Genomic DNA, 27,596 nt, shown 5'->3' on the forward strand with positions numbered 1-27,596 from the left:
GTGATGGATGGAGGAGTGCTCTGTTTACTGCCCTCACAGCTGCAGTCATCAGGCACTAAACTGATTCTCGACCTCCCATTCGCTGTTATGTAATCTGATCCGAGCTGCTTCTCTGTTTGTTAACGCAAAAACAAAAACAGTGATGTGTGCAGATGTTTCACTTCATTCAAAAGAAAAATTAACTTTGACTGATGAAAAAAAACTTTCTCTCTCAGTGTTTTTACTTTGTTGTTGTTTTTAAAGTTGAATTTATTTGATTTTCTTTTATTGTTGCTCTCGGGTCGCGCGCACGACTTGAGCGCGCGCCAGCAGCAGTTTCCAGCTGTGCTCGTGAACCCGCCCGTCAGTTGCTCGGTTTGTCCTGCGGTGCTTCGGCTCTTCTCTCTGCTCCTCTCCTCCCCGCTCACCGCTGCTGTTCGTCGGTGTAGAATACAGCCTGCTCTCCCGGTCCTCTTGCTCCTTCCTCCGGGCTGAAACTGCCCCTGTTCCCCTCTCGGTCCTCCAGCTTCTCCGACCTTCCCTGGGGGAGCTCCACGGGTTCTCCTTCGGTTCCCCGCTGACAGCTCCCCAGGTCCAGCATCGCTTTGGAGCTGCACGGGTTTCTTTACCTCCCGGATCATCGGTTTAAAGTTTCCAGAGCCGGTTCTTTGAGGTCCAGCATGGGTTGGTGTGTCCCGGTTCTGCTGTCACTCATCGGCGCTCAGCTCGCTGCGGGAGTCCCGGACGGACCGGACGTCCAAGGTCAGAGAACCGAACCAACCTGCAGCTGATGCTGTAACTGAAACCGAGTAAAACGGGATGGAAAGTAGTTTTAATCCTCGAGTACTGCACTGAAGTATTACTTTACTCCACTCAAGTACTACTTCAATGTGACACAACTATAGCTGCTGATTTTATTAAGCACGTTACTAATATTGTTTCAACGCTACACTTTACCAGTTTTCATTTTACAGTTTTAGCAAACTTTTAGTAAATACATGAAAAACAGCTGGTAAATAAATGGTGTTTATTAATGTTAATACCAGGTTTGTGTTACTAATATTGCACAACCAGCTTTCAGTTTATGAGTTTATAGCAAATGGGTTTATGAATAATAAATAAATCATTATTGATACTGTTTTAGTGTTGGTTTTAAGACTGAGATTTTATAGAAAAAAGCCAAATATGTTCTACATTTATATTAAACGTATTAATAAGCTATTAATTATTACACCTTCTAACCAGGTCGTGAAAAATCTCCTGTTTTGCTAATCTAAAACTCATGTATTACTCAAATTTAAAATGCAAAAAGTTGTAAATGTTTTATTTCTTTAATAAAAGTTCTTGAGACTGTATTAGATATCAGTCAATCACATTAATTCAGAAATCTTAGTAAGGCAGTGATAAAAGGTGATTATGGATGCACAAATCCTGGAAAACCTGAATATTTTAGTTTGGATTCCCAGTCCTGGAGAAAGAGTGAGAAGGTCTAAAACATCCTCAGAATGACTCCACTGTCATCCCGAGGACGTGTTCGGCTCAGGAACACAAGCTCAGGCTGTTTCTGTGAAGCAAACTGTGCTGCTGAGGAAGTTTGAACAGCAGGTGGAAGCTGACGAAGGTTTCACCTCACGTCCATGATGGAGCGTTTTTTAATAAAGTTATCTGAATAACAGTCCGATAATAACATCAGCGCAGACTAAAAGACTCCAGTTCTGCTGAGTGCATTATTAGTCCATTGTAGTAATAATTAGTGATGGAGCCAGCTGGCAAAGGAAGCTAGCTAGCTGATAACCGATTATGGTCGTTTCTGGCTCCACAAAACTAAAAAGTCACTAACACTGAGCCTTTAAAATGTGGAGTCCAAAACCAGTGGGTGTTGTCATGGCGGCTGTGTCCATCTTCTACATACAGTCTGTGTGCTTAGAGTTCCAGATTTTTAATCATACTTAACTTTCCAAAGTCTTCTCTGGAATAATACTGAAAATATTAAAGAACAAAAAATGTGAATCTTCGTGGGATCCCCACAGGTGTCCATACTGCACATGCTCCACAGTGACAGCAGCTGCTGCTCACCGATGAATGCTACATAAAACACAGCAGCTGCATATTTGGGTGAATTGTCATGATTTTATTTTTCTGTGAGGACAGATTCACTCAGACTAAAGAGAAACACATACATGAGCAGTTTAAAATGTTTGTGCAGATGGCAGAGACAATAAATAAAAACCAAGCAAAGACTTCAGGACTGAGGCGCAGACCTCTGCTGACTCAGTGCTGAGAGACCATCTTCACAGTGGCCTAATAAAGAGGAACAGATGTTATAGATCAGCAGAATCGCTGCTCCGATTTTTCAAGTGTTTAAAACAATCTGATGAGAAGAAAGCTTCCTCAGTGTGTCAGTGCTTTCACTGCTGTCTTCCACTTCGGGATTGTTTATAGTAACTTTCTGGGTTTCCAACAACATTTTTTTTAATCTTTTCAATTTTATCTTCTGGAAAAACAGCTGCAAGAGATTTGGCCCAAGACCGAGGACTTGAAAGGGGTTCCCTGTCTGCTAAGGAACCATTTTCTGTGACGTAAGCCCGGTGCAGACAGAGATCGTTTTCATCTTTGAATCTTTCATTTCATTAACAAATACTTTATAACCTTTAAAACATGGAAACAGGGAATTGGAGGGTGAGACAGAGATTCTGCTGCTTTTAAGAAGCGACAAACCAGGTATAAAAAGAAGAAACTGTACTCAGTCAAGTGATCTGAGAAAAGGTGTTTAAAGTTTGTAGTACTGACTTTATTGAGGACCAAGCGTTAAGTCTGCAGACTGTATATGAAAGGTGGGCGTGGCCACTGTGGGGTCACCTGCTGGTTTCACGACTCTTCTGCATTTTAAAGCCTCTGCATTAGGATTAGTTTTCGCCTCTGTCAGTGCACCTCAGGGTGGCTGTGGCTACAATGCTTGCCATCACTGGTGTGTGAATGGGTGGATGACTGAATGTGTAAAGCGCTTTACAAATACAGGCCATTTTAGTTTTAGCATCAGCTGTGTCTGCGTGATGCTCTGACCTGTTACTGTGTCTAACACTGAGCAGCTTTGTGAAACCAGTAAATTGAGCTTAAACTGGAACCAGCCAGATGGATATAGTCTGAACCCCCTCCTGCAGGCTGCATGGAGCTGACTCCTCCTTCTGCGGTGCATTCAGGTGCTACACTAGTCTCCAGTTTGAAGATTGTTGGGGTTTGTTATAAATCATCAGGAGTCATCTGTTGTTATTGGACTAAGACATCCTGGCTGGTGTGAGGGTGGAGGGGGCAGCAGGATGGAGCAGCAGGATTATCAGCTGTCTGTGTTGTTCTTCCTCTGTGGTGTTTGTGTTCAGCAGAAGGAACAATCAGAAACTTCCTGAGTCGAGCTCACCAACGCAGCTTAGTTTCACAATAAAAACCTGGAAGCTGCACTTTGAGGTTTGCTGCGTCGGTTCATGTATCAGCAGGTAAAGTGAGTCACTGCTGTCAGCACAGCCGACAGCACCTCGCACACTGCGCTCTGCTCTGTGTGCTGGTTAGTGTCAATCAAGGCAAGCCGGCCCTTGCCCCGATTGATCTCTATCTCGCCTTCTGTCATTGGACCGTAGCTGCTTTGAAAGAGCCGTTCTGCTGAGCAGCTTCACTTTTGTGTGTGTGCATTCCTGCATTGGTGGTCCCTAATCTGTTTTGTGTGCAGCTCACTCAGGGTAGAGATTTCTTATTTTTCTTTGGTTGTCATAGTTTAAGGTAATCAGCAAAGCCTGGAGGCCGGGCCAGGTACTCCTGAACCACACATGTACTCCTGAACCACGCAGGTACTCCTGAACCACGCAGGTACTCCTGAACCACACATGTACTCCTGAACCACGCAGGTACTCCTGAACCACACAGGTACTCCTGAACCACACATGTACTCCTGAACCACGCAGGTACTCCTGAACCACACATGTACTCCTGAACCACACATGTACTCCTGAACCACGCAGGTACTCCTGAACCACGCAGGTACTCCTGAACCATGCCTAGTCTGTGTAAGGATACTGGGTTACTTTTAACTTTACTTTTGTATTTTTATTTGACTGGAAAGAGCATTAATGGAGCACCGGTTCCATTTATTTGAGATGAGGCGAGGTTTTTTCTTTGAGTCAAGTATTAAAAAACAATATTCTTACATCCTTTGCGATGTTCAGACTACAAAATTTGAGCTCTCAGAGGAATCTCATCTATTTATCTCCGTGACATTAAACCGCAGCAGCCGCTCTGACTCATGTCATCCTCGCCCAACATTTTCTGGCGTGTTTGAAACCACCACTGTTAAATCCACAGTGGGAGGAGCAACAATTAGAGACAACCAGTGAGAACAAGAGGGGAGATGTAAACTACCTTCATGCATCTGTACAAATCCAGCTGAGGTTCAGCGTTTTTTTCCTGAGAGGTGAAGAAATACGGCTTTTGTCTCGTTTTGCAGTCTGAGCAGTTGAGTGATTGCAGGACGTTTCAGATGTTAAAAAGGAAGCTTTAACTCTTGACCTCAGTATTTCTGCAGTCCTGGATGCGTAATGTTGTGACTTGAAGTCTAATTTAAACATGCAAAGGTCACAAAAAAATAATTAGCTGTTAGATGCTCAGATCCTCATATGACTCTAATTTAAAAAATGAATAAGAAACCAATAAAGATGGTCTTTAAGGAGGATGAAGGTGGTGTTGGGTCTCCTACATCTTTCTAAATGATTTTCATTTATCCATCAGTTATGTCTGCTTTATTCTGAAGAGCGTCCTGAGGGCAGGAGCTGATCCCAGCTGGCTGGAGAGAGAGGCGGCGTGTACCTTGGACAGCTCAGCAGGCGATCACAGACTTCATGTTTTTTAGCGTTGAACTTTCAGCCTTAGAATCAATCATTTCGAGGCAGTATCTGTTTCTACGTCACGACAGAAATCTTAAAATATGCTGCCAGGCTTTGGCATCGACCTCGCACCGCCCGGCACTTTTCCAGATGAAATGTTAAAAGTCTGCTGATGTAAAGGTTCTGAAACTGAGACCAAAACCAAACCAGTTTCATGTTGTCAATGATCAAAACAAAAGAGACTTGCCAAACATCTGCCCTGGTGTTGAATGCAATAAAAAGAAAAAAGTCCTTCTATTTGACGACTTTCTCAACAAATCAAAAACATCTGGAAATGAGCAGATTCCCTCATCGCTTTATTTCTTAGTTTTGATGCCTGTCATAACCAGATGTTTTTATTTTATCGTTCTTTACTTGTGGTTTTTGTTGTTGGTTATCTTTTTATACAAGTTCCATTTCTGTGACGTGGATTAATTAGTAGTGACGAGAAAGTAAAACAGGATTCTTCTCTACATCTTTGCTAAGATAATCAGTACAGAGATATCTCTGTGATCACACTGTGGATCTTTGTCCACAGCTGTCACTACAACATGATTCCTAATTTCCAGTTTGGATGTTGATTGGCTGTTTTGGGGCAGGGCTTAGATTCCTGTTCGAGTCCTTTGAGTGTCAGGTCTGTCTCACAGTGTCTCTGATTAAATTTGAACGGGAGGCAAAAACCAGTTCAGCTTTTTTCTCTTTGATGTTTCTGACTTACCGACTCTTGTGTTAACGAAACACTTGTGTGCACTCTTTCCTGCTCCTCAGTGATCGACGTGTTGGGTCTGCAGGACTCGAAGCAGAGCGTTGCAGCAGTGGAGAAGCTGTCTGGTGGTCTGAGCGCGCTCAGTGACATCTATGTGGTGTCCACGTTTAGGCTGCCAGCAAAGCTCGGAGGAGTCCTGCTGGGCATCTACAGCAAGCAGGACAACAGGAAGTACCTGGAGGTCGCCATCATGGGGAAGATCAACAAAGGTTGGTGGAAGTGTAGCAGCTCACCCTCATCTGACTCCAGCTCTGATCCAAACACCATCCAAATCCTCTTTATTTTAAACTCTGCTGGAAATCTTAAACTTTCCACAGATCCCAAAACTGTCAGCATAGATTTTGTTGAAATGAAACAGCAGAGCTGTAAAAGCTTTCCATGAAAGCATGAAGGCTGCGGTTTGAATACTTCACTGAGAGGAAACACCTGACCAAGAGGGTCAATGTAGCAGGTTCAGGACAAGGAAAGAAAGGAAGGAAATGTGGCAGGAAAGGAAATTCATCTATAGTTTACCAGCTGGTCCACAGTGTTTCTGTGACATCTGACAGAATTAAACATTTTATTTTACCTTTGAACCCACGGCACTGTGGAGAGTAACACACCATACAGTGGATGAGTAAGGAGGTTCCACAGATCACTGAGGAATCCTGAGACTCTGTGGGGTTCTTCAGGAGGTGTGATGGTCACTGCAAAGGTTCTAGTTGTTGTTGAAGATGTTTCAATAAAATCAGTCAGCCAATGATGATGGAGGAAGTAAAAACCATTTTGACAGGCCTGTTAGAGTTATTGACACTAGTTCCACCAATCATTCTGCACACTGCACACCGCACTCACCGGAGAGACCCTGAACAATCAAACAAAAGCAGTCTTCAATATTTTATTTCCTCTACTTCAGGGGTGTCGAACTCCAGGCCTCCAGGGCCGGTGTCCTGCAGGTTTTAGATGTGTCCTTGATCCAACACAGCTGATCTAAATGGCTAAATGACCTTCTCAACATGTCTTGAAGTTCTCGAGAGGCCTGGTGATGAACTAACTAACCATGTGACTCAGGTGTGCTGACCCAGGGTGAGATCTAAAACCTGCAGGACCCTGGCCCTTGAGGCTCGGAGTTCCCCACCCCTGCTCTACTTAAACGTTGTCGATGAATGGCTCTCTGACCTAAACAGCTCATCAGTTTGAGCTCTTAGAAAGTTTTATGTCAAAGAAAGGGCACAGAGTTTTCCATCACACTTGTTTGTTCATGTATGAACAAACAAGTTATTATTAATCTCTGTCTCTCTTCCACAGCATGTCTTTATCCTGTTTTTCTTCTTTCACCCCAACCGGTCGCAGCAGATGGCCCCGCCCCTCCCTGAGCCTGGTTCTGCCGGAGGTTTCTTCCTGTTAAAAGGGAGTTTTTCCTTCCCACTGTCGCCAAAGTGCTTGTTCATAGGGGGTCATATGATTGTTGGGCTTTTCTCTGTATGTATTATTGTAGGGTCTACTGTACAACAAAAAGCACCTTGAGGCGACTGTTGGGATTTGGCGCTGTATAAATAAAATTGAATTGAATGTTTTGGAATTTCTGGTTCTGCACAGGCCGCTCTCTCAGGTTTCAGTTTGTGACATCAGTCCCTTACACGCTCTTGTCTTTGCTATAGTTGAAAATATATATAACTTCACGACTACGTCACCATCTACGTCCACTCGAGGTGCAGTGTCTACTTCTTACCTGTCATGAAGGTTGAACAGCAGAGATTTCTCACAGATTGTCCACCGACAGTTAGACATGCAGGAAAAACCTGCTGTCAAAAAATCAAATATGAGCCTATTGATACATTTAATGTCATTTTTAAAGAGTTTCTAACTTTCCACAAGTGGAAAGTAAAACAAATCAACTGGTCCAGGAGCTGTAAAGATGCAGACGCTAAGATGTGATGTTTCCACTGAGTGACACATATAACCTGCAGACTCGACGCACGTCTGCGGCCTCAAACACAGAGCTGAGCCTGACAGACTGAAGATCTGTGGAAACTCTGAGTCCTGCAGAACTGAGACGGTGGCTGATTACAGAGCTGGTAATCACACAGAGCTCAATGATGTTTAATGAAGCTGAAACTGAACACTGCGCTCTGATGGTTCAGCTTTGAATGACGTTCACGTGGCTCTGTGGTGGGCGGGTGCAGTCTGGTCTGATAAGCTGGTCTCCGCCGGGTCGGCACAGGAATCTGGTTCTGTTGTCGTTTTATAATCTTCTTCATCCTGATAATGACAGGCTGCGAGTTCAGCCTGCAGCTGCTCTAACTACATGATTGCTGTAATCAGACTCCATGTTTCATAAACTACTCTGTGTTTGTGTTTTGGCTTAGGCCAACCTTTGACCTCGTGATTTAGCTGCCTCAAAATGCTTTAGTCTGTATATGAGCCACACAAATTTTGCAGAAAGCCTCCTCGCCTTGAAATTAGGCCAATAATGGGACTATTTCCAGCAGTGGATGAATCTGCACTGGGTTCTCTGGTGACGGTAATTTATGTTGAACTGAGCGCAGCTCTGTGGGACAGAGAAAGAAGATACAACTATAACCACAGTTATTTTATCCTGGTAGTTTTATTTTCTTGGTGCTTCTCATGTTTTCATTGGTCAGCAGAGCTCCTTCTTCCTGCTGCTGCGAGCTGCCAGCCATCCGCTCCTTCAGACTGTTTATTCTTTTTAATTTTTTCCGTTACGCTTCTTCCATTTTCTCATCCACAGAGCGCATGAAACTGTTGCCCTGATTGCCTACAAAACACTTTCAAACAAAAGCATTTAGAAATTAGAGCATGGGCATTTCCTGTCTTTATGAGTAAGCTGTGGATGATTTTCTAACCCTCATAAATAACTTTCTTATTTGTATCTTAGTAACACTTTCTGTGTAGAAGATAGGAGTTAAAAACTGGATTAATATTTGTTCATCATCTCTCAGGTTTATCCTCATCTGCAGAGCTGTCCTCGTTAAAGCCCATTTGTGTAACTATTTCTAAATCCCGGTAGAACTGCAACCACATAAGCTAGCGCAATCATTTTTTTGCATATGAAACCGGAGGAGTTGCACTTAAGCAACATGAGTTCAGCTTGTCCTAGGTCGCAGCGCTGGCAACAACAAAAACGTTATAATGCAGAAACAGCTTTGCCGAGTTGATCAGCTGTTCACAGCACTTCCTATGTTGGAATAAACGTCAGCGCAAACTATCGCACGTCCGCCATTACCTGCCAAAACAGGAAGTGATGTCATTTTTGCAGGAAACGTAGTTTTTCCCTACAGGGCCTTTAAAGGTTTGCTGGTGTTTTTGAAAGTCGGGTTTGACCGACTGTGTCGTTTCTGGGAGGCTCAGGACTTAAACTGCACTGTTGTTGGAAATCGTTTATTTTGATGCTGCTTTTTGCAAATTGTGCACAAATTATTTATTTTTGTTTTTCCTGCAGTTTATAAAAATTGGTGCATCTCAAAAATTAAACTATAAAGACACTCAAAATAAATTTCCTGTGGTTAGAAATAGGGCTGGGCCATATCATACCGTTCACGGTAATACCGGTATAATGTTGGGCAACGATAGGAAAATGAAATATCGCGATAGAATATGGGTAAAACGCGCATGCGCAGTGCCTTTGTTTACATACACACATGGTGGCGACGCAGAATGAGAAGAGCGAAAGTGGATCGTTGAATGAAACGGATGAACCAGAACTGGTTTGTAAAAATGCTGCAACTTCAGTGGTGTGGAACTGGTTTAGCTTTCGTCCGTCAGATACACAACAAAGCACTATTTTTGGTAGCGCATGCTAGCGGGCCGTCGTTATTACCGTGTTGTTTGGAAAATACGGCACACTTAAAATCAATCCTTTGATTTTTCTGAAAATCGACAGTGTCCCTTATAATCCCGTGTGCCTTATGTATGAATTCTGATTGTGTTTACTGACCTCGAAACGATTTTATGTACACGGCGCTCGAAAATCTGTCAAATGTTTTAGTTCGACTTTGCTAAGCTACGAAGCCGCACCGCTTGATGGATTGTCGGAGCATTACGGCTATCGTAGGCAGGAGCCTCGCGGAGTGATACGTACTGTGCTTCAACATAATATTACTGTATTGTGTGTGTATAACCTCTTTTTAAGTTTTGTGGATATTATACATGGTTATGCTGAGGATATGTCGGCCAGTTTCCACTGGAAATGCCTTTTGGTTAAACTGTAATTTTTATATAACTTTAATGCACATAAAAAACAGCTGCTTGTTTAAGTGAAAATACATTGATGGGTTTTTTGCACTAATAAAGTTGTGGAGTTATAAAGTATTTTGTCTAGTGTCAATTATATCGTCAGTTATATCGTTATCGCAAATTTTCAAATGTATATCGTGATAAATATTTTTGGTCATATCACCCTGCTCTAGTTGGAAAATATTTCATGCAACTTTTTGCATTTACAGTTTCGAAGGATTTACCTCTGAAATTTCTCTATCTATTAATATGTGTAAAAAAACAAAAACAATTTTCAATGTTTTTGTAGTTTATTGCACTTTTTTGCAATTTATGTACTTACTATGGACTAAATGCATACATATTATTAAAATCTGGGATGTAACGGTTGTATTGACATATAGCAACTTGAAATGCTGCCAAAAATGGCACTACAACAGGTAAAAATATAAAGATAAGTTCTGGCGGCCTTGGTTCTCTGAGATGTGACGAAAATGCCGCTCTGCACTGAACCTTCATCGTGATACTGTCGCTATAATCCAGACACACTTCTGTATCATTATTGTGTCTAATTTTAGGTGTTGTTGTAATAACTTAATACTGCCACCGTTAGCTCAAACTGTAAACTACAAGATGGTCATCTATAATCTTTAACCAGCGGTCACTGGCTCTGCGTACTCTTGATTTAAACCTATAAGAACAGAGCTACACTTTACATGTAAGCCTATAAAATACCCGAGAATAGTGCCGTGTTTGTGATCATGAATTTAAACCAAAAGTCAAACTGTTCATTTTTTTCTTTTCTTCTTCTACTCCATCTATTTCTGCTCCAACTACGACTTCTCTCTCCCCTCATTTCTTTTACTATCTTTTGTTCTACTGTCCATTTTTCCCACTGTTCTTCTTGTTCTTCAGTCCTGGTTCGTTACGTCAAAGCTGACGGGAAGGTCCACACCGTGAACATGCAGAACGCTAACCTGGCTGATGGACGGACTCACTCCATCATCCTGAGAGTCGGTGGCCTTCAGCGTAACAACATCAACATGGAGCTGTATGTTGACTGCCGACTGGCTGACTCCAGCCAGGGCCTGCCGCTGCTGGTTCCCCTGCCCAGAGAGGTGGAGATGGTGGAGATTAGACACGGGCAGAAGGCTTATGCCCGACTCCAGGTTGGAGCAGCAGAAAATTAACAATCTGTTCAATGATTAATGAAATATTACGAGTGTTTTTGAGATAGGATGTGTCAGGGTAACTGCTGGTTGGACTAAACTGGATTTTGAAGACATTGCTTCAGGCTGTGGAAAGACTTTCACTGTGAAGTAGAAGAACAGGGTTTAAATTACCTGACGAGAAGCCAGTTTGCTGAAAAAGCAGGAGGTAATTATTTGTGAAAGAGGGGGTGAAAAATGAGTCGCATAAACTCTGGATTAAAATCACGAAGTGGGGCAGGTAATATTAAAATCACTCCACCTCTCCCAGAGAAATAAATCCCATCTGAATGGGCCTTTGTGTATGAGCCAGCACGGGGACGAGCACAGAGGAAAGCGAATAAAGCAGTGATGTGCAGCACCGCCAGTGGAACATTCGTCAGTGTCTGCACTTCACATGAGGAAAAAACCCAATTAAAGGACGTGCTAATTACAGCCCTCTGCCAGTTTAACTGCGTCTGAGCTTCAGAGTGAGGAACACGTTTTGATAAATGAAGGGAACGGTTCCCTCACAGTTCTTGCTCTGTTTCACACTTTCTCTCCTTCTTTGTTTCAGGGGGCTTTGGTGTCCCTCATGATGGCTTTAGGGGGCAGCGTTGCTAAAGCTGGATCTCTGACTGACTGCCCGTTCCAAGGAGACTCGTCATCCCATAACTCAGGTCAGCTCACTGGGATCTCACTCAGTGTGGCTCTCTGCACTCAGACCTTCAGATGAGCTGGTTTCTCCTGCAGCTTTACACTCCAGCTGATCATTTTCCAACTATAATGAATTAAATCCTGTGTGATATTAAATAAACAGTGGTGACTTCTTTCTCTTCCAGTGAGCGGCGAGGTGAACTCCATCCTGGGTGAGATTTGCTTTTTTTCTTATTCAAATAATCAAAACCAATAATCACATTTGAGCTGATTTCTGATCACTGACTGTACGTCTCCTGTCAGGTGACCACACCAAGGCTCTGATTGGCCAGCTCATTATCTTTAATCAGATCCTGGGAGAGCTGCGACAGGACATCAGAGAACAGGTGAGGCAGACGGACAGGTGGGAAAAAGTCTTCTGTCATCCATCCATCCACTTCAATTCAATTCAATTCAGTTCAATTCAATTCAATTCAATTCAATTCAATTTTATTTACACAGCGCCAAATCACAACAACAGTCACCTCAAGGTACTTTATATTGTACAGTAGACCCTACAATAATACATACAGAGAAAAACCCAACAATCATATGACCCCCTATGAGCAAGCACTTTGGCGACAGTGGGAAGGAAAAACTCCCTTTTAACAGGAAGAAACCTCCGGCAGAACCAGGCTCAGGGAGGGGCGGGGCCATCTGCTGTGATTGGTTGGGGTGAGAGAAGGAAGACAGAAGGAAGACAGGATAAAGACATGCTGTGGAAGAGAGACAGAGGTTAATAACAGATATGATTCAATGTAGAGAGGTCTATTAACACATAGTGAGTGAAGAAGAAACACCCAGTGCATCATGGGAATCTCCGGCAGCCTACGTCTATTGCAGCATAACTAAGGGAGGATTCGGGGTCACCTGGTCCAGCCCTAACTATATTAGGGTGACCAACCGTCCTCTTTTCCCCGGACACGTCCACTTTTCACGTTCTGTCCGTGGGGACTTTCGAGATTGATCAAAATGTCCGGGTTTTCCTATACTCCGACAGAGGACCCATGCGTGTGACATCATCCCCGAACTGCTGCTTTGTGAGTTGTTCTGCGCTCACAGACGGGACAGACAGCACGCAGCAACGCACATAATAATGTTTAAAAGATCCCAAAGCGCAAGTGCATCTTTTCAGACGAACTGCAAAAGAAATTTCCCTCGTACCGACCCAGTAATTTTTCCTATGCAGATGAGGCATTATTTCTGTACCATTATTTAATTCAGGGGCTTTTAAGTTTGTTTTTGCACTTGTTGACTTGTAAAAGTCTATATGACATAGTTTACAATTCACAATTCATTAACCGCACAGAGAAGGCATCGTTCAAATATGTTAAATATGTTAAATATGTTTCTTCAAGCAAGTTCTTCATGACTGAGCCAAGTGTCCTCTTTTTTGGAAATTAAAATATGGTCCAGCCCTAACTATATGCTTTAGCAAAAAGGAAAGTTTTAAGCCTAATCTTGAAAGTAGAGATAGTGTCTGTCTCCCGAATCCAAACTGGAAGCTGGTTCCACAGAAGAGGGGCCTGAAAACTGAAGGCTCTGCCTCCCATTCTACTTTTAAATACTCTAGGAACAACAAGTAGGCCTGCAGTGTGAGAGCGAAGTGCTCTAATAGGGTGATATGGTACTACAAGGTCATTAAGATAAGATGGGGCCTGATTATTTAAGACCTTGTATGTGAGGAGCAGGATTTTGAATTCTGGATTTAACAGGAAGCCAATGAAGGGAAGCCAAAACAGGAGAAATATGCTCTCTCTTTCTAGTCCCTGTCAGGACTCTTGCTGCAGCATTTTGGATCAGCTGAAGGCTTTTCAGGGAGTTTTTAGGACATCCTGATAATAAAGAATTACAGTAGTCCAGCCTGGAAGTAATAAATGCATGAACTAGTTTTTCAGCATCACTCTGAGACAGGATATTTCTAATTTTAGAGATGTTGCACAAATGGAAGAAAGCAGTCTTACATATTTGTTTAATATGTGCGTTGAAGGACATGTCCTGGTCAAAAATGACTCCAAGGTTCCCCACAGCATTACTGGAGGCCAAGGTAATGCCATCCAGAGTAAGAATCTGCTTAGATACCATATTTCTAAGATTTTCAGGGCCGAGTACAATAACCTCAGTTTGATCTGAATTAAGAAGCAGAAAGTTAGCGGCCATCCAGGTCTTTATGTCTTTAAGACATTCCTGCAGTTTGACTAATTGGTGTGTGTTACCTGGCTTCATGGATAGATAGAGCTGGGTCTCATCTGCATAGCAGTGAAAATGTATCCTATGTTTTCTAATGATGCTGCCTAAGGGAAGCATGTATAATGTAAATAGAATTGGTCCTAGCACTGAACCCTGTGGAACTCCGTAGTTAACCTCAGTGTGTGAAGACGACTCTCCATTTACATGTACAAATTGCAGTGCAGTACCTGTAATACCTACAGCATGTTCTAATCGCTCTAATAGGATATTATGGAAATATTATAGATCCATCCATCCAACCATCCTTACATCCTTGATCAACTAATTTATCCCATGCCCAAACAGTCCACAGTGGATTAAAACAATGTCAACTAACACACTAAAAACATGCAATACAAACAGAATAAAATCATGCAAATAAAAACTACACTCATAAATAAACACTAAAAATCAGAATAAAACCAATATAAAAGATAAATACAAATTTCCACTGTGTGACATATCCCTGATCTCAGTTTTCAGTCACTACCCAGAGCTCATAACCACAGGTGAGGGTTGAGACGTAGATCAACCAGTAAACTGAGGACTTTTCTTTTACGCTGAGCTCTCGGTTCACCAAGAGTGAGACGTATAAATTTAAATACACACAAACCCAGTGGGGTAAAGGGAGAGAAGTAAAGTGGCATAACCTGAAAAGCTTATTGGTGTGTTGTCATCGTCCTCAGGTGAAGGAGATGTCTCTGATCAGGAACACCATCCTGGAGTGTCAGGTTTGCGGTGAGTCGGCAGCTCTCTTTGTCCTCCTCGTAGTTTGAGTTTGAAATGCGAGGAAGCTCTGACTCTTAGCGTCTCTGTCGCAGGTTTCCACGAGCCTCGTTCCCGCTGCTTTCCTAACCCCTGTTACAAAGGTGTGTCCTGCATGGAGAGTCTGCACTACCCAGGATATACCTGTGGTCCCTGTCCACCTGGAACCACTGGCAATGGGACACACTGCAGGGACATTGATGAGGTAACAATACAACGACACTTCAACAGACAACAATGCCAGTACTGCACATTGGGGGTGTGGTCGGCTTGTTTCCAGCTCTGTGTTTTTATTCTCAGACCGTACTGTTTTAACTCCTCCCTCTTTGAATCAACTCTTTTCTGATTGGCTGCCCTTCACAAACAGCAGATTTAATGGCAGGTGGTTGAAGCGGGCCATAGATGACCATATTAGGGATATCCTCACTTACTGACAGATGTAAGAGTAGAAAAAATGAATCCTTGGCTTTTGGCTTTCACATAAACTGACCTCATTATTTGAACATCGATCACTGGAATAGTACATGCATAATACGGAAAATAAGGAAAGGAAGAAGTTGTCACTTTAAAATAAGCACAACAACACACGGTATATGTTTGTAAAGGCAGATGTGTGTTACAGTAACACCCCTCTTCTCTGTCTCAGTGCGAGGTGCAGCCATGTTTCTCTCCCCAAGCCTGTGTGAACACAGCTGGGGGGTTCAGCTGTCAGCCATGTCCTCCAGGCCTGTGGGGGGCGCCACTGTCTGGAACTGGACTGGACTACGCTAAGACACACAAACAGGTCAGGCAATGGACTGCACTTATTTTTAATTTTCCATTGGCACTCAGTTTAGCTCTTTTTTTAACTTCTTCAACTCTGGATTTATTTCTCAGCCCCGGGGTCACTCTCGCTCTCTCTCTCTCTCTCTCTCTCACACACACACACACACACACACACACACAAAGGTGTGTTTGTTTTCTCTCTTTATGGGTGGATACAGTTCTGTGTCAGCATGTCTGCTGTATCCAGACTTCACACTGTTTTACAGCCCGAGCACTGGATGTGTTTATTCTGGAAAATTGTGTTTATAAAAGGAAAATGCAGCTGGAAACAATTAAAAATAACTTTTTGGAGAAAAGAATAAACGGAAACAATAGAAAAAAAATAGAAAGTTAGAGTACATATGGCAGAATTCACTGTAAGTGAGTACTGTGAGCTACTCATAAGTATATACATATACATATATATAATAATATATATAATTATATATAATTTTATATATAATTTTTTGAGATAGGAATTTTGGGTTTTCATGAGTTATGTATGCCAAAATCATCAATATTAAAACAATGAAAGGCTTGAACTACTTCAGTTGTGTGTAATGAATCTAAAATATATGAAAGTCTAATGTTTATCAGTACATTGCAGAAAATAATGAACTTTATCACAATATGTTAATTTTTTGAGAAGGACCTGTATATATATAGATACACATATACATATGTGTGTGTAAGAGAGAGAGCGAGCATTTTTTATAGTTTTTGAAACTTGTTTTTAACAAGTACATCAGGTGTGCCTGTAAGTGAGCCCCAACAGTGAGCAGCACTCTGGGCGTACTTCACATAAGTGGAAAATCAGTTCGACCTGTGCTTTTCCTGCTATGATGAGCCAACGTGTCTGCAGAGAAAAGTGTTCTGAAAGCCTGACTCTGTTTCTCAGGACTGTGTGGACATTGATGAATGTGTTGATCTACCTGACGCCTGCGTGCCAAACTCTGTGTGCGTCAACACTGTGGTGAGTTCACATCTCCGTTCTCTTCACACAGATAAAAATCTCTGTCATGTCTCTGCCGAGAACATAAATTTACCTGCACCGTTGTTCTCTTCAGCCCCTTTTCCATTAGTACCTATTTGGATCAACTTGCCACAGTTTTCCGGGTTTTCCATGAGGTCATAGTTCCTGGTACCAGGTACTAAATTAGTACCTGCTCGACCTGCTCGGTTCCAAGTGATCTGAGCAGGTACTAAATTGTGACGTCGTCAGACAGCGTGTAATTGGCTGCTTAGTGGCATCACTCGATGAGTCATGAGAGCATCTCGTTCAGGAAAATCAAAACCGCCATTTTTGAAACCCGACAACAAGGGAAACAGCTACAGAAACAACGCCATGTTCCAGAGTCTGACGAAAAGCTGCAGACCGAGCAGCAGGTGTATCGTCGCCTCGATGTTACATACTAATTACGTCACGTGATGCTCTGTCACGTTGCTATGACGATGACCACGCACATTAGGTGGTACTCGATTGTAATAGAAAACCACTCGATCCGAGTCAAACTGTGGCGAGCCGCAGCGACTCGATCCGAGTAGCTACTACTGGAAATATCCAGCTGTAACTCTGCTACGTCATATTTCTCTCTCTCCTCAGGGCTCGTACAAATGTGGAGGCTGCAAACCTGGTTTTCTTGGTAACCAAACATCAGGATGCTTCCCTAGGAAGTCCTGTGCTGCACTGACCTTTAACCCCTGTGACGTCAATGCCCACTGTGCCATGGAGAGGAACGGAGAGGTTGCCTGCAGGGTGAGGACATCAGACCTGATCGTTTTGAGTTTATGTAACTGTCATGTAATGATCCATGTTTCCACATAAATAACCTTTTTGAAGATGATGTTCCTCAGAGGAGCAGTGACACAAGACAACCTTAGAGGCAAATCTCTACAGCGGTGACATTTTTTAAAGGAACTAAACCTAAAAAACTTCCAAACAGTTGACTACATCTGCATTGTTTACTACAAACCGTCCTCATGCTTCACAGCTCACTGAGCTCATCCACAGCGCCCTCTAGTGGCATTTCCGAGTAGTGCTTTATGAAAAGTGACCAGAAAAAAGGAAAACCAGTCTTTAAAAAAATCAAAAACGATCTAAAATGATAATGTGTGCTGACAAAACTATTTAAAATACAATAAATATATACATAACATTTCTTTGGTTTTAGTGTTTTTAATTTGGTCAAATGTATTCAATGGTGGATCTTTTTTTGATACTGGGACGTGTTTTAATACTGCTTCGTCTTAAATATTTCTCTGGCTTACATACATAGATTACAAAATTATGGATATAAAGAGTTAAAACAGAAGCAGTAAACCCACTCATGATCAGGGTTAAAAATAAAAACTAATGAAAAATGCAGAAGCGTTAATTCACCTTTTGATTTAGTTAAACAGAAAGAAGAGCTTCGGTTTTATGATAGGACCGATAAGGTCGTGTTACCTCGAGTCTGTCCTGAGCCTTCACAATGTTCTCAACATTTAGAGCATATAATCATCCTGCTGCTGCACACATTGTCAGTAAATGAGGCGATGGTTCATCTAAAGTTGGAAAAGGTCAGACAAACCATTAAAGGCTAATAAAGTGCGGTGGACGTCCACCGTAACATCTTTGTATTTAGTTTTTTGGATATATTTGAAGTTTCATGTAAATAGACCAGAGAATCACCTGGATGAACCTTTTTATAATGATCCCACATTAACAGTGTGTGACGTGTGTGTTTCCAGTGTAATGTGGGCTGGGCCGGTAACGGGAACACGTGCGGTATGGACACGGACATTGACGGGTATCCCGACCGCTCTCTGCCCTGCATGGACAACGACAAACACTGCAAACAGGTCAGACATGAATAAATGTTTCCATAGTTTCCAAGTTGAATGATTATAGGTCATTAGATTCATTTAGTAATTAAACTCTAAAAGACAATTTGGACTGTGATGTGTGTGTGTGTGTGTGTGTGTGTGTGAGCTGCTGTCTTTGTCCACCAGGACAACTGTGTGTTCACACCAAACTCTGGCCAAGAGGACGCCGATAACGACGGGATTGGAGATCAGTGTGATGAGGACGCTGACGGGGACGGCATCAAAAACGTGGAGGTTAGAGACCGCGAATGCGTCTGTGGGTTCAGTGGCTGTCGTGGCTGTGATGTGGTCATGTGACATGTCCTGTGGCCCCCAGGATAACTGTCGTTTGGTTCCTAACAAAGACCAGCAGAACTCGGACAGCGACTCATTCGGAGACGCCTGTGACAACTGTCCCAACGTCCCCAACAGCGACCAGAAAGACACAGACAACAACGGACAGGGAGACGCCTGCGACCAGGATATCGACGGAGACGGTTAGAAACCGCCATCTGAACTCGCAGGAGACACGTGAATCTATAATTCCCTGTAGAGACAAAGAACAGAAACTACAGGAGCTGTGAAGCAAATTAAAAGTGTGATGTCTTTAAGGCTGTTTATTTACACAAACATGCAAACTGGTGAAGCCACAGTGCTGCATTAATCTCCTTTATAACCATTAAACAAGACTGGTGAATGGCTGTGTGTTCAGGTATTCCCAACGTTCTGGATAACTGTCCAAAGGTACCGAACCCGATGCAGACAGACAGAGACAGAGATGGAGTCGGAGACGCCTGCGACAGCTGTCCTGAGCTCAGCAACCCAATGCAGGTACAAACACTCAGGCACGCTACGTTTTATCGGACATGAATAACAACACAATGCATTGATTTGCAGGTCATTTACATTTGTTATAATAAAAAAATAGCAAACAAAAAACATTAAACGTTAATGCTGAGAAATGTTTATTTGAAAAGTGTTTGCTTATTGCACAAAAGAATTAAAAGGTCACACAAACATCTCACAACTGAGGCAGCTAATTAATAACAGCTTGATGTAAAAACAGCGTTTCTGTGTGTTTCAGCAGTAAACAGAGACAGTGTAACACGGTGTGAACAAATAACTCAGTAACAATTGTTTGGTGTTTGTAAGTAGCATTAGCAGAAAGGTCAGAGGTCACAGTCTGTCTTCTTTCTTCTTCAGACTGATGTAGACAACGACCTGGTCGGAGACGTTTGCGACACCAACCAGGACACGTATGTTTGGGAAACACACAGACACACACACACACACACACACACACAGAGACACACACAGACACACACGCAGGCACGCACGCACACAGACACACACACACAGAGACACACAGACACACACACACAGACACACACACACAGAGACACACAGACACACACACAGAGATCTATTTTAGTTTTTGATTTTTTGATGCCATAAAACATTTACAAATGTGATGAAAATAAAAAATGATGTAAAACTTGTTTTTCTAGTTGCATTCAAGTTTTCATGGGATTAATTCAATTCAGTTTTATTTACACAGCACCAAATCACAAACACAGTCGCCCCAAGGCGTTTTATATTGTAAGGTAGACCCTACAATAATACAGAGAAAAACCCAACAATCATACTATGAGCAAGCACTTTGGCGACAGTGGGAAGGAAAAACTCCCTTTTAACAGGAAGAAACCTCCGACAGAACCAGGCTCAGGGAGGGGCGGGGCCATCTGCTGTGATCGGTTGCTGCGCCTTAAAGCACTTTATATTGTAAGGTAAAGGGGATTGGGAATTTATCGGGAGTAATGGGATTACTTTGAACCTAAATTGAATTTAGGTATGGTAAATGGTAAATGGCCTGCATTTGTATAGCGCTTTTCTGGTCCATAGGACCCCAAAGCGCTTTACACTACATTCAGTCATTCACCCATTCACACACACATTCACACACTGGCGATAGCAAGCTACATAGTAGCCACAGCTGCCCTGGGGCGCACTGACAGAGGCGAGGCTGCCGGACACAGGCGCCACCGGGCCCTCTGACCACCACCAGTAGGCAAACATGGGGTTAGTATCTTGCCCAAGGATATTTGGCATGCAGCCAGGATGCAGCCTGGGATCGAACCACCGACCTTCTGATTAGTGGCTGACCTGCTCTGCCACCTGAGCTACAGCCACCCAGGTATGTTTTATTAACATGTATTTAACGGTAAGAATACTGTATATCACTATTAATCAGAGGAGGTGTAGCCTTATGACAGCCTCGAGCTTCAAGCTAGCTGTGTCACTGAAAGTGGCCACACCTCTAGGTTTAAGCTATATCGGTATTCAAATAATACTGTGCATATATATATTAAAAAACACATTAATCAGAAGAAAATTTGTTTAAAAATGGAAAGTAATACTAAGAAACAGAAACCTGCTCATTAGAGGGAGAAACGTGGTCACTTTTGTTAACATCTGCAGGGACGGTGACGGTCACCAGGACAGCAGAGACAACTGTCCAGACATCCCCAACAGCTCCCAGCTGGACTCCGATAACGACGGCCTGGGAGATGACTGCGACCATGACGATGACAACGACGGCATCCTCGATGACTACGACAACTGCAGACTCATCGTTAACCCCAATCAGAAAGACTCAGATGGTAACAATCATATAAAAGCCCACAAAGCCTAAACAACCAGAACCTGCTGTGTGTATCATTCATTTATTATTTTTTAAGAATAGAAAATATGATAGAAAATGAGACTCGGGTTAGTTAACACAATTAACGTCTCGAACTTTACATTTTCTGTGTGATTACTTTTATATTCTTACTAAATACTTTTTTTATAAAATGTATACTTTTCATTTCAAAGGATTTTAACATCCTGGTTATATATCGCTGTACTTATGTCTGCATTCAAATGTGGCCCATTTTGGAAAAGTTTTGTTGTATTTGCCATTAAAGTGGCTCTAATGTTGGTATTACTCTCACTGAATTTGAATGTACAGGTCAACAGCAGCATAGCTGTGCTGTAAATTGTGTTTTTCTGGCGGTAAATAGAACTGTGTCGTCTGCATAGAGAAGTAATTTTATTCATAGAAATCCTGTGAAGGTGTGGATTTAAACAGCTGCACCGTGTCCGTCTGCAGTGAACGGTATCGGAGATGTCTGTGAAAACGACTTTGATAACGACGCTGTGATGGATTTGATCGATGTGTGCCCGGAGAGTGCCGAGGTCACTCTGACAGACTTCAGAGCCTATCAGACTGTCATCCTGGACCCGGAGGGTGACGCACAGATTGACCCCAACTGGGTGGTGCTGAATCAGGTAACTTTGACAGTCTTACGTGAATACGGCTGTTTATCAAGTACAACTGTTTCTCAACACGTTCTGTACTAGAAAATTGGTATATTTGCTTGTCTATTGGTTTTAAATACAAAAGTAATCACAGATATATAAAGTCGGTCAAATGTAACTGATACTAACGCTTCTTTCTGGTGGACTGGAAGCACAACAAGGGTGCCTATTTTGCTCATTTCAGCACCAGCTGGACTCTATTACCGTATTTGTCTCAGGCGATAAACACTAACTGCCTGTGTGATCTCAATGCTCTCTTTCCTCAGGGTATGGAGATTGTCCAGACGATGAACAGCGATCCTGGTTTAGCCGTAGGTACGAGTTCCACTTTAAAGTGAAGAATTCGTAGCTGTCCTCTGGTCCTGGTCCTCGAGCAGATCATCACCTCCTCCTCCGTTTGTCTGCAGGCTACACGGCATTTAATGGCGTTGACTTCGAGGGAACGTTCCACGTCAACACGGTTACGGACGACGACTACGCTGGCTTCATCTTTGGCTACCAGGATTCATCCAGCTTCTATGTGGTGATGTGGAAACAGACAGAGCAGGCTTACTGGCAATCCATACCTTTCAGAGCCATGGCCCAGCCCGCCCTGCAGCTCAAGGTTTCTACTCTGTTCTACGGTTCTTTAATCCACAACAATCAGCAGAAACCAGTATTGCATCATGTGTTGGCAGGTTGTAATGCCTGCTGGTCATTCTTGAAGAGCTCAGTTGTCTCATTCAGGACGTTGCACCCCCTGCACTCCAAATTTCTCCCTGTGTTCATCCTGCAGGCGGTAAAGTCTCGGACGGGACCAGGTGAGTTCCTGAGGAATGCCTTGTGGCACACGGGAGACACACCTGGAGAGGTGAAGCTGCTCTGGAAGGACCCGCGAAACACCGGCTGGATGGACAAAACGTCCTATCGCTGGCAGCTCAGCCACCGACCGCAGGTGGGATACATCAGGTGAGAGCACAGGCAGACCTGCGCGACTCCAAACTAGACCCTCAGCGAGGTCTGACTAAAGTATCTTAAATACTGCAGTGTGACAGTTTCCTCTTATTTGGATGCACACGCAGAGTGCAGGACTGGAACTTGAGTACTATGTAGTTTTATAGTGTAGTGCTCAAGGCTGCAGTATATATGCTGTAGAACTCTGTACAGTATACTGTCTGTAGTAAAGATATCATTAATAATCTGTAGAACAAATACTGCAGTAGCCTATAGTATAGTAGTACTCTGTTGTACTCACACCTTGCAGCTTTGTTAAAAGATCTTCAAAAATGTGCTTTGTGCAGATACTACAGTAGTCTGTAACAGTGAGTACTCATTTGTTGTAGCACAAATAGTGCAGTTATGTATATTATATATACTAAGTCCAGATACTGCAGTACTCTGTAGTACTCCCTCAGCCTGCAGCTGTGTCCCTCACGCTCATCTATTTTCTGTCTCTTTCTTTCTTTTCTCTTTACTGCATTCTTTACCCTCTGAAACTTCTTTGTGGCTTCGGGGCCCCCCGGTACTCCATTGTACTCGTCTCCATGACGACCAAAGCCCTGGCAGGAATCCACCTCAGTGGCCATTGATATGCAGATCATAGGGAGAGACAGCGACACACTGAAAAACTTTATCCCATAAAATATCTACTGTACCCACTCGAAGTGCTAAATCAGTCGTTAATAAGACCTCGATACGCGTTACTGAAAAGTCAGCCCGACGCAGATCGACTCAAAGTTACACTCTTCCTCTGTGCTGTTTTATTTTTATTTATTTAGATTCCCTTTTTAAATGTTACAATGTTACAACGCTCACTGAGGGACTTAGAACATCAGATTCTGGTTCCTCCAGTGAGTTTCATGATTGTCAAAACTTTTACGTTTTTGGAAATGGCAGCAGATTAAAAAAAAAGTCTGGATTCACATTCTTCAGCCGGTCAGGAGGAGAAGGAGAAAAGCAAAGAAATAAAGGCAGAGAGGCAGGAGGAGGAGGAGGAGGAGGAGGAGGTTTTCAGAAAGTCTCTTCAGAGAGTCGTTAAAGAGAGAGAGTCCGAGGTTGTTCGCACTCTTTTCTTCCCTCGTCTCTCCTCTCTGTATTATTCAGCTCAGTTCTTTAGAGCTGCTGCAGAGACTTTCTGTGCAGTTTGGACATGTGACTGAAAATAAAGAGTGCAGAAATGAAGGTTTTACCTCCAATCCGTTTGCATCGTTTCATTAAAACTTAGTACATCTGATGATTCGTCCAAATGTGGCACAAATATTCAGAAAATGAGAAAAAAAGTACATTTACTTATTATTACAGACATTTCATCCTACTTCATATGCTCTTCCTGGGTTTCTGTCTTCTAGTTGGCTTAGCAAGTGTTTGATTTGCATTCTTCTTAGGCAGCGTTGGGTTTTGAACCTGCTGTATCGTAGCTTTGTCGTCAGGAGTTGTTTGCTCACTGTTTAGGATCATTGGAAGGATGTAGCCACTCATCGGCCACCAACTTGTCATTTTCACCCTAATGGAGATAAGAATTAGCTGAGGCCATAAACTCACAGGAAAGTTTTTACTGCACTCTAAGATCAACTGAGCAGTCGGATCATTTCTCATAGACTTTATAATGACTTTGGTCATTATAAAGAATGTAGATTTAAGGGATTTCTGCACTGGCCTCACTTTTCAGACCCAGTAGGTCTATATTTTCCATCCTTTCTGTGTCTCTCAAAGTTCTTGATTTCTAAACCTGAAGGTATCCACGTAATTCCCTGTCTGATCTACTATTTATCCCAAGGAATGTTTGGTTTCTAACAGGTTTTTATTTCAAGGTTGGGTTTGGGTTCTGCCTCGGTGCATCCCAGAGTTCATAGTCGGGGTTTTGTCCCCATGTCTATGTTTAGGAAACTTCTTTTTCCAAACGTCACAGCAGTTATCTTGTGGAGTGTTTGCGTATTTATCTCTGGAATTGCTGGATTCCCAATCCTTACCAATCATTTACCCCAAGAATCATTTATTTGCTAGCCCGATGCCTGATGCTAGTATTCAACCCTAGGAATGATTGGCTTCTAACATGGAGCCGTGTTCCTGTGGTTTCAGGGTAAAGCTGTTTGAGGGGACACGCGTGGTGGCAGACTCTGGTGTTGTGGTCGACACCACCATGAGAGGAGGACGACTTGGTGTCTTCTGCTTCTCCCAGGAAAACATCATCTGGTCCAACCTGCGCTACAGATGCAATGGTAGGACCGCTGACCCTGCTTGGCATTTTGTAGTTTTATTTGTTTCTGGGGAGTCCTGGAATATTTTGATAAGCCTTTTACGTGCTAAAATGTGACTGCTGTGTTGAAGTGAACGATTGCGTTACCAGTGACACCGATTCACCTTCAGACTTTTCGGTTTTTCCTTAAAACAAGCCCATAAAATCCTAAAACTTTGCCTGATTTAAATACCACTGATCTCACATCCAAGATCATCTTCCTGGAAGCTCCGTTCTGACCACAAATATGCAAACACCAGCTTCTGTCCTGAAGGGATCCTAGCTTTGTTTCAAGAATCATCTGTGGCTGCCACCAAGCAGTTTTCAGATCAAGAGTCCACAGTTCACAAGTCCAGAGGCAACTTGTCGAGGACTTTGTGAAGACTGTACTGGCATGGCCCAGAGGTGCACAGGAAGATGATCTTGAATGGGAGATTGGCTAAACTGTAGTGAGGCAGGGTTTTTACCTCTGAGCCATAAAAGGCTGATGAAAGTTGTCGTCACCCTGCCGGGCAGTTGGGCGGGCGACGTGTACACCCATACTTGTCAATGCAATAACTCGAGAACGCAGCGACGCAGGATTTTGAAAGTCATAGCATGGGTGTGTCTACTGAAAATCTCAGACAAGTTTGAATCTCAGTCACCTCGACCTCAAGGTCGGAGATCAGGTTTTCTGAAAAGCTTGTAAATGTGATAATTGAGGGGGAACTGGTAACCAGTATTTTGGAATTTTAGAAGCTTTTTGGAAAATTTAATCGAAACAATCCTCCTGCTGTCATTTTTACCCCTCGGCTGTAAAAGGCTGATTGAATACTGTCAGCACTCCACACAGGCAGGGTGCACATCCCAGCTTGTAAATACAATAATTGGAGAACGAGCCAACGTAGGATTTTTAAATTGTTACCATGCATCTACTAACAAACTCTCACGAGTTTAAATTTCGATTGACCTTGAACTCAAGGTGAAAGCCAAAGGTCAAGTTTTCTGAAAAGCTTGTGAACACTCTGATAATTCCATAAAGATGTCTCTAAGATTTTCAAATTGATACCATAGTTTAATCTACAAGCAGGCTGAGGGGTAGCACTGGCTCAGCAGATCCACACTGACCCACTGTAACCAGAACCTGAACCATTTTAGAATCTGCTCTGCTGAGCTCGGAGTCTGCAGAGCCCCCTGCAGTCCAAGATGGTGGAGCTGGTGTTTGTTCCTGAAATGAAATACTCAGAGGAAAGGCCGGAAATTGTTGTTGCACAATTAGAAGCCCACATGCATTAATATTTATTAACCCATCGTCCTTCCTGTTCATTTTACCCAGACAAAAAGGTTTATCCCAATAACATCAGGATATAAAGACTTGTGTCCACATTTCAGTCGGTGTCTGCAGGAAGTACAACCTGCTGACACTCTGTGACAACAGATGAACTTTCAGCTCATTTCCTTTTTTATTCCAGACACGGTGCCTGAAGACTTCCAGACTCATCGTAAACAAGTTCTGATGCACATTCAGGTCTGAGAGCTGCAGACGGACTGTTAACACAACCCCACACACACCGTTAAAACATGAGTACACACAGAGCCTGAGCTTCTCTCAACCCACCTTAACTGTAGTCTGAATGCCAGCTGAGAATGTCCAGTCTGAATGAGCGAGTGTGTTTATGTGAGAGAAAGCAGCCAAAGAGCAAACAGTCTGGGGAAAGCACCTGAACGCATCATCAGGGTCCTTCTGCGTGATGTTTGAGTGTCTCAGTTTGTTTTTTCAATATAAACATGGAAACGTAACGACAGAAACTAAGGAGAAGAAGAATAGGTCCACGTTAACATTTAGTGTATGATAGTAATGATATGTACCTCTTTTTTTTTAAATTGTCAGTGAATTTATGTGACTGTAGGAGAAGCTGTGTATCTCAGTCTGCATCATTAATAACTGGAGCGAAATGGCGAATGAGTTCGAACCAAAACGTGTCAGGGTGCACTTTACGTACACGTGACATCACTAAACCTTTGGAGGGTTTATCTTGTAATCTTTGGAAGCCAAAATCATAACTGACCTTAAAATCAGATTAACGCCCTCACAGTGGTTCTAATAGTTTAGGACTTTTCCATCTTCAGGTGAAGAACAGCAGCTTCACTCTGTGAATTTTCCCATTTTCGTGGTAATTGTTCCCAATTGACCCCAAATACAATATTACATTTTTCTCGGCACTCCTCGATCATCTCCTGTCCAGTTTGCTGTGGAGCTCCAGCAAACGTGGCGTGAAAGCTGTCGCTTGTTGCTTCATCTCAACGACGCGTCGGCGCGCTCGTCTTTCATTCGTGTTCCCCAGACTCTCCTCTCTCTGCTTGTTACTGATCTGGGTTTATTTCAAGTTCACGTTCATCACCGATGTTTAAAACAGACAAAGACGTGTAAATCAGCATCCTGACAGCCGGAAACACACAGACTTCATTTCCAAAACAATGTGCGTCCTTTAACAACAAACAGCAAACACAAACCTCTCATGCTGAGACCTGATAAGCTAACGTTACAGAGAAGAGTCTTTGATTCAAACAAAAAGTGAAATGCATGTTTTGTGTGTCTTCAAATGTACATATGTTTGTTGAAATAAACCCAACCATGACTTTTCCTACAA

At 42.8% G+C, this 27,596-nt stretch overlaps 1 protein-coding gene across 2 annotated transcripts; it reads left to right on the forward strand.

The window, feature by feature from the left end:
- The first annotated feature begins 241 nt into the window (after positions 1-241).
- On the forward strand, positions 242-27,596 carry thbs3a (thrombospondin 3a). 2 transcript variants are annotated; one of them, XM_003451240.5, is made up of 23 exons: positions 242-741; positions 5,655-5,861; positions 10,783-11,036; positions 11,632-11,734; positions 11,897-11,923; positions 12,015-12,097; positions 14,666-14,717; positions 14,801-14,949; positions 15,391-15,528; positions 16,447-16,521; positions 17,152-17,304; positions 18,279-18,389; positions 18,540-18,647; positions 18,730-18,889; positions 19,105-19,223; positions 19,596-19,648; positions 20,871-21,052; positions 21,544-21,722; positions 22,019-22,067; positions 22,160-22,356; positions 22,528-22,700; positions 24,810-24,949; positions 26,418-27,596. In XM_003451240.5, exons 1-23 carry the CDS (start codon positions 660-662, stop codon positions 26,477-26,479), a joined length of 2,856 nt encoding a protein of 951 aa, XP_003451288.1. In that variant the 5' UTR covers positions 242-659; the 3' UTR covers positions 26,480-27,596. The 2 variants fall into 2 exon arrangements, with proteins under 2 accessions (XP_003451288.1, XP_019211097.1); XM_019355552.2 differs by lacking the exons at positions 242-741; positions 5,655-5,861 and adding an exon at positions 9,299-9,359.

The sequence above is a fragment of the Oreochromis niloticus genome, linkage group LG11 (assembly GCF_001858045.2).
Source record: "Oreochromis niloticus isolate F11D_XX linkage group LG11, O_niloticus_UMD_NMBU, whole genome shotgun sequence".
Lineage (NCBI taxonomy): Eukaryota > Metazoa > Chordata > Actinopteri > Cichliformes > Cichlidae > Oreochromis > Oreochromis niloticus.

Bases quoted from the DNA above. Each gene is read 5' to 3' on its own strand.
- thbs3a (XM_003451240.5), top strand. From the start codon at position 660: ATGGGTTGGTGTGTCCCGGTTCTGCTGTCACTCATCGGCGCTCAGCTC. The intron at 11,735-11,896 runs GTCAGCTCACTG...TTTCTCTTCCAG, and splicing joins CTCGTCATCCCATAACTCAG to TGAGCGGCGAGGTGAACTCC. The intron at 18,648-18,729 runs GTTAGAGACCGC...TGTGGCCCCCAG, and splicing joins ACGGCATCAAAAACGTGGAG to GATAACTGTCGTTTGGTTCC.